This window comes from Acomys minous, assembly GCF_964271855.1.
Source record: "Acomys minous genome assembly, chromosome: 12".
Lineage (NCBI taxonomy): Eukaryota > Metazoa > Chordata > Mammalia > Rodentia > Muridae > Acomys > Acomys minous.
The window spans coordinates 20425041-20431898 of NC_140493.1; the positions used below are offsets into that span (position 1 = coordinate 20425041).

The following is a 6858-nucleotide window of genomic DNA, read 5'->3' on the forward strand; positions in this document are numbered from 1 at the left end:
TTGGTTTTTTGAGACAGGGTTTCTCTGTGTAGCCTTGACTATCCTGGACTCGCTTTGTAGACCAGGCTGGCCTTGAACTCACAGCGATCCACCTGCCTCTGCCTCCCAAGTGCTGGGCTTAAAGGTGTGCGCCACCACTGCCCAGCTAAGTTGAAACATCTTAAATGCCATATTTAGCAGATCTCTGACAAACTAGAGGGCCATTTTTTTTTTTGGTTTGTTTGTTTTTGTTTTTCAAGACAGAGTTTCTCTGTGCAGCCTTGGCTGTCCTGGACTCACTTTGTAGATCAGGCTGGCCTCGAACTCACAGTGATCCACTTGCCTCTGCTTCCCGAGTGCTAAGATTAAAGGTGTGTGCCACCACACCCAGACCAAGGACCGTTATTTATTAAGTATATCTAAGATACACAACCATTGCTTGTCTTTTTTAGTTACTTGCTTTAGACTATACCTTGAAAACATCTACAGTAGGCTACATGAAGCTTTTTCCTGTAATTGGTTACATTAGTATTTTGTATGACTTTAAGTATAGTTTTGAACATATTAACGTTTAATCATCTTAACAGGTTAATAAAAATTCATTTCATGAATGAAGTCATAGGAAGGTTGGCAGCTTTATTTTCCTGGTCCTTACATAGTGTACCATTATGGAATATAACATTTTTCTGTATGACTCAGTTTACCAAAGCAGCTTCAGCTTAACAATGCTTGCAAAAACAAGGTGATCAGCCATCATTTTAAGCTTGAGTAGAGTTTAGGTAAGGACATTCTCTAAGCGAGTCATTCTCCACTTTCCCAATGTTGTGACCCTTCAATACAGTTCTGTTAAATGCAAATTTTTCAGGTTTTTAAATTTTAAATTTATTTATTATGTATACAATGCTCTATCTGCACATACACCTGCAGGCCAAAAGAAAGCATCAGATCACATGATAAAAGGTTGTGAGCCACCATGTGGTTGCTGGGAATTGAACTCAGGACCTCTGGAAGAGCAGCCAGTGCTCTTAACCACTGAGTCATCTCTCCAGCCCCAACCCTGTGATTGTCAAAGCTGCCCAGTGGCCTCAAGCATTGCACATACTGCTCAACACATCCTGCCATTGAGTGCTGTGCTCCTAAAGCTCCACAGTTTCAGGAGTAGCCTGTGGGGCATTAGTCCAGTCACCCCAAGCCAGAATACATAACAGGTACGTCTCCAAGACAAGACACAAGACAAAGCAATAACAGAAACCATCGAGCCGAATGACAACAGAAAAAACAAGGCAGCACTTAACAATTGGAGTCTCTGCTTCAGACCTCTCCCCTGCCCCTCCTACACCCCCCACCCCCGTCTGACCAAGAGAAATAGGAGGCCACCTATTTTAAATAGCCTCCCCTCAGAATCCAGATGCTAGGAACCCATCAGCCCTCGGCCTCCTTGAGTTTTCTGTTTCCAAATCCACCCTAGGCCTATCCAAACCCTCAGCTGCTCCCTCCAGTGTCCTGAAATGCCCCTGTGGTTGCTGAGCCTCTGTTGTGCAGCCTAGGTGTCAGGACTCAGGAGGCAGAGGCAGGTGGATCTCTGTGAGTTTGAGGCCAGTCTGGTCTACAAAGCCAAGGCTAACACAGAGAGACCCTGTCCTGAAAAACCAGAAGAAAAAAAAAGAAAGAAAGACAGAAAGAAAGAAAAACCACAAAGAAATAAGAGATAGAAAATAAACCACACAGCAGGGCGTGGTGGCGCACACCTTTAATCCCAGCACTCGGGAGGCAGAGGCAGGCGGATCGCTGTGAGTTCGAGGCCAGCCTGGTCTACAAAGTGAGTCCAGGACAGCCAAGGCTACACAGAGAAACCCTGTCTCGAAAAAACCAAAAAATAAATAAATAAATAAATAAAAAATAAAAAAATAAAATAAAATACAACAGGTTGCATGATCTAAAACATTTCTTATCTAGGTATCCATTACGTAAGTTCACAGTGAGTTCAGAGTGACAAGGCCTAAAAGTTACAATAATATACGACCTATCAATTAGGACTGGCCTAACTATACATTATCCAGCTATCTCTTAGTTCATAATGAGTTCAAGACAATAATTTTATCTGTCTTTCATTCTAAGAAACAGAGTAAAATCTGACATCTCTAGGTAGCTTCATTCCAACTTGGGTTCATGGAAAGTTCAAACCAACTTGTCTATATTTATGCTGAAATACCAGGATTCATGGTGCCATCTGGAGTGGAGGCTTATCTGAAGCCACAAATCTGCTACAAGGCTATCCCTAGTGAGGCATCTGGAGGTCCACAAAGGTATTTATTGCAGGCATAAACTTAAAACTATTTGAACCAAATCAGGAAATCCATAATCAGGGATTAATTCATCTGAACAACAAACAGTATCTTCAAACAAGATCCTGTAGGAAGTTAGCTCAAGCAGAGATGGTTAATACCCAAAAAGTAACAGTTCACACCAATACCAGATGTTTTTTCTTTTTGGTTTTTCGAGACAGGCTTTCTCTGTGTAACCTTGGATGTCTTGGATTCGCTTTGTAGGACAGGCTGGCTTTAGACTCACAGTGATTTCCCTGCCTCTGCCTCCCTGGGTGCTGGGATTAAAGGTGTGCGCCACCATGCCTGGCTCTAATGCCAGATTTTATAGAGATGCAGCAATGCACAAATAACAGGGTAGTCAGAGGTTGGGAGCAATTCTGGGACATATCATGGTACAGACCTTGCAAAATACCAGATCCCTTCCAGAAATCTCTCATGCCTGCTGGACTTCCCCAAATCAGTGGCTCCTGACAGCATGTCAGAGGCTGGACGCTGTTCTGGGGGTGAATCCCAGTACAGACCTTGCAAATACCAGATCACCTCCTAGACAGCCCACAAGCCTAGTGAGCTCCCTTAACAGGGTGGCTCTTGGCAGTGCACCACCACTACCTCGCTTTGTCTTAGATTTTTTTAAAAAATCAAAATGTAAATATCTAATTTTCAGGATATCTGACATGCAACCCCCAGACTGAGAACAATAGGTCTAGGCCATTAACCACTGTGAATGCTGAGTCAGGCCTCAGAGTGGATTCGGGGGAGAAGAGAACAAAGCTTGACCAGGTGTGCCGGGCGTGGTGGCGCACGCCTTTAATCCCAGCACTCGGGAGGCAGAGTTGGGCGGATCGCTGTGAGTTCGAGGCCAGCCTGGTCTACAAAGTGAGTCCAGAACAGCCAAGGCTACAAAGAGACCCTGACTCGAAAAACCAAAAAAAAAAAAAAAAAAAAAAGCTTGACCAGGTGGAGAGAGTAAAACATCTCCATAAAAGCTTTCCAAGATTAGAAGATGTCTGTTACCTTTGCTAGAAAACAAAAAACAAAACATTTCTCACCATGAAAAACCCAAAGTCAACCTGTGAACCCCGCCTGCCCAAAGAAAGGTAACTTCCCTGGAATATTCTGGAAGTTGTAGTTCTTGGGAAATAGCAAGCCACATGATTTTTAATCCACTAAACAAGTTCATTTGACCCATGTGCACTGGACGTACTTGATTACACGTGGGCGGGAGGCCCATAGGCAGGAAACACATTTGGATGTACAGTTGCCCTATTGGACCAAATGGGGAAATGCTATGATTTGTGGGGTTTGCCTTTTTAAGCCCCTGCAAAATGTGAATGTGGGGGGTTGGAGAGATGGCTCAGCGGTTAAGGGCACTGACTGTTTCTCCAGAGGTCCCGAGTTCAATTCCCAGCAACCACATGGTGGCTCATAACCATCTATATGATGTGATGCCCTCTTGTGGCCAGCAGGTGTATGTGCAGGCAGAGCACTGTATACAATAGTAATAAATCTTTTTTTTTTTAATAAATAAATCTTAAACAACAACAATAGTAACAAAAAAACCTGAAATGTGAATCTGAGGTGGATATAATGGCACACACCTATAATCCCAGCACCTCAGGAGGCAGAGGCAGGTGGATCTCTGTGAGTTTGAGGCCAGCCTGGTCTAGAGTCCAGAACAGCCAGGGCTACACAGAGAAACCCTGTCTCACAAACAAAACATGAATTGGTGCCACTCTCTGGGATCCCAGAGTCCATCCTGGTCAGTATTTAACTAAAGCATGTTTCAAATTTGGCTCAAAATTGAATTTTTTTGTTTGGTTTGTTTGTTTGTTGTTGGTTTTTTTGTTTTGTTTTGTTTTTTTAGACATGGTCTCTCTGTGTAGCCTTGGCTGTCCTGGACTTGCTTTGTTGACCAGGCTGGCCTTGATCTCACAGCGATCCACCTGCCTCTGTCTCTCGAGTGCTGGGATTAAAGGCATGCGCCACCACTGCCTGGCTGAATTTATTTTTTTTTCTTACCAATCTCAGGGTTAACAACTCCTAGGAATTCTTCAAATGCTGGAATTGAAGGCGTGTGCCACCATGCCCAGCCAGTCAGTCACCCTGAGTATTTCTGAGGCTAGCTGGCCTAGTTAAATTTCTGCCCCAAAGATAATCATGTTTATCTTTGAGAGCAAAACATGTATAGGTAGAAAGTTCTAGCCAAAGGTGTTGGGTCTGAGACAGCTGCCAGATGACTTCTACCAAAACGCTAACTCTGTTACCAGGGTAATGAGGGTCCCCCCCCCCTTTGTATTCATTAATAAGAGACTAGGATCAGAGGGATGGCTCGACCGAAGAGCAGTCAGCTCTCGTAGAAGACCCCATCAAGGTCAGTTCCCAACTCCAGCTGCAGAGGCCTTTGCCCTCCCCCTGCCTCCACACTCACGTACGCCCACGCATAGAAACATGCAGGGGCAAAACGTAAAATAAACTTTACAAAAATAAAGTCAGTTAAGGGTGGACCCAGAGGGAAGCTTAAGGACAATTTTATTAGCGTTTAAAAGAAACACAGGGCAAGCAACCGGAAACACTTGGCAGATCTCAGATGGAAAACAGGAGACGGGAAAGCCATGCCTTTCGAGTTAGGCATGGAGGTTAGTTGTGGAGGTTGACGGAGCGGCCCCCAGGCAGCAGCCGGGGAGAGGAGCTATCCAAAGGAAGAACAAGAAAGCCTAGAACATCAAGGGAAAAAATGCCCTTTTGTGAGCTAGGAAAGTGAGCACTCCGCAAGGTGGAGGCCCCACACTGACTAGATCCAAGACAGGGCTTCTGTGAAGGAAAAGGCGTTAACGCATTAAAAGGATAACTGTTTCTTCTGTCTCTTCAGCATAGTTTTATGGGAACCAGTCTTCTTGAGGTGTAGTCCGTTGGCCAGATAATTGATAGGCCTGGCTGGAGTGACGCATTCCTTTTTTTTTTTTTCCTTCTTCTTTCAATCTCTTTGATAGGTTCATTGGGGAGTGAACAGTAAAAAAGGAAGGGAGTGGGCGAGGTAGGGCTGCCTACGCCCCCTCAGTGGTCCTCCGGCAGCTGGATCTTGCTGAGGTCAAAACGGTTGGATTCCATGATGGGGAGGCCACTGGCTTCTCGGTGTTTCACCAGCATCTCAGCTTCCTGGCGGGCCCACTCGACCATCCTGTAGTCAGGCACATAAGCCGCAAAGGTGGTGCCGAAGACCAGGACGATGGAAAAACCAAAGAAGAAAACGACGTGCATATTCCAGACATCCATCACGGGGTCCTCGTCGTCGTAGCCATGGAAGTCTGAGTTCTTCGAATACACGTTTTCATCCACCGGCTCTGGGTCCTCCATCCAGTGCACGGTCGGTTCTCTCTTCTCCTTCTTTCCGGCCACAGAGGACCTGGTGATCACAGCTCTGGTGGAGCTGGATTTCCAGCGATGGTGGGCAGCTTCGACGCCTCGAATTGCGGAAAGCGTGCGAGCCCACGAACTTAACCGCCAAGCCGCCATGACAGCGGCAGAGGTAGGAGTGGGGGTGGGGTGGGGGAACCGCAGATGAGATAACGGACGTCGGAGGCAGATTCCATTCCTTTGACGGGGGGTGAGGGTGAGGTGTGGGGGGGGGGGTGTTTGGAGAACAGTGTTCCTTAATTGATAACAGCGCACTGACATCCTCCAAGAGTATGGTAGCAGTTCTAAGAGCGCCTTAAATGACATACCTTCCACTGCCAACTGTCACCTGAAAAGGACTGGGAACGGTGTCTAGGGTAGAGCATGCCTGGCATTTGCAAAGCTCTCTCTAGGATCAATCTCCATCACCTTGAGGCAGGACCCAAGTTCCCAGAAAACTCAGAGAAGACATTAATACCACTCCTTTTTATTATTCCACCTCATCTTTTTTTTTTTTTTTCCAAGACAGGGTTTCTCTGTGTAGCCGTGGCTGTCCTGAACTCACTTTGTAGACCAGGCTGGCCTCAAACTCACAGCGATCCACCTGCCTCTGCCTCCGGAGTGCTGGGATTAAAGGGGTGCACCTCGACCTCATCTCTTTATGTACATCTATAATCTCATAACTTTTGGGTTTTACCTTCTACTTTTCTCATTCGCAGTCAAGACTGAATTTCCTCCCCTGATCAGTTGATGTCTGGTCCTATTGGCTCTACGGTTCCCAGAGAGCAAAAGAATCAATTTGGAGGTGGAGCGAGACTAGGGAGATGGGTCAGTTGGTGGGGGAAGGGGTGGCTAGTGAGAGGGGGTGGCTCACAACCATCTATAATGTGATCTGATGCCCTCTTCTGGTGTGTAGGTGTACATGCAGGCAGAGCACTGTATACATAATAATAAATAACATTTTTTTTAAAAAGGAAATGTGTGTTTGTGTCCCATTTCCTACACTACCAGTTTTTGTCCCAAAACTAAGTCTTTTTTTTTTTAACCTTTCTTTTGTGTGCATTGGTGTTTTGCCTGTATGTATGTCTATGTACAAGTGTCAGATCCCCTGGACCAGGAGGTACAGCTGTGAGCTGTCATAGGGGTGCTGGGATTTGAA

General features: G+C 45.7%; 1 protein-coding gene across 1 annotated transcript; it reads right to left on the reverse strand.

The window, feature by feature from the left end:
• Positions 1 to 4818: 4818 nt before the first annotated feature.
• On the reverse strand, positions 4819 to 6197 carry LOC311578527 (NADH dehydrogenase [ubiquinone] 1 beta subcomplex subunit 11, mitochondrial-like). Its single transcript, XM_084748428.1, has one exon. It carries the CDS (start codon positions 6024 to 6026, stop codon positions 5361 to 5363), a length of 666 nt encoding a protein of 221 aa, XP_084604554.1. The 5' UTR covers positions 6027 to 6197; the 3' UTR covers positions 4819 to 5360.
• Positions 6198 to 6858: the final 661 nt, after the last annotated feature.

What these genes read in the sequence shown, in the direction of transcription:
- LOC311578527 (XM_084748428.1), bottom strand. Translation starts at nt 6,026, where the DNA reads ATGTCATTTAAGGCGCTCTTAGAACTGCTACCATACTCTTGGAGGATG.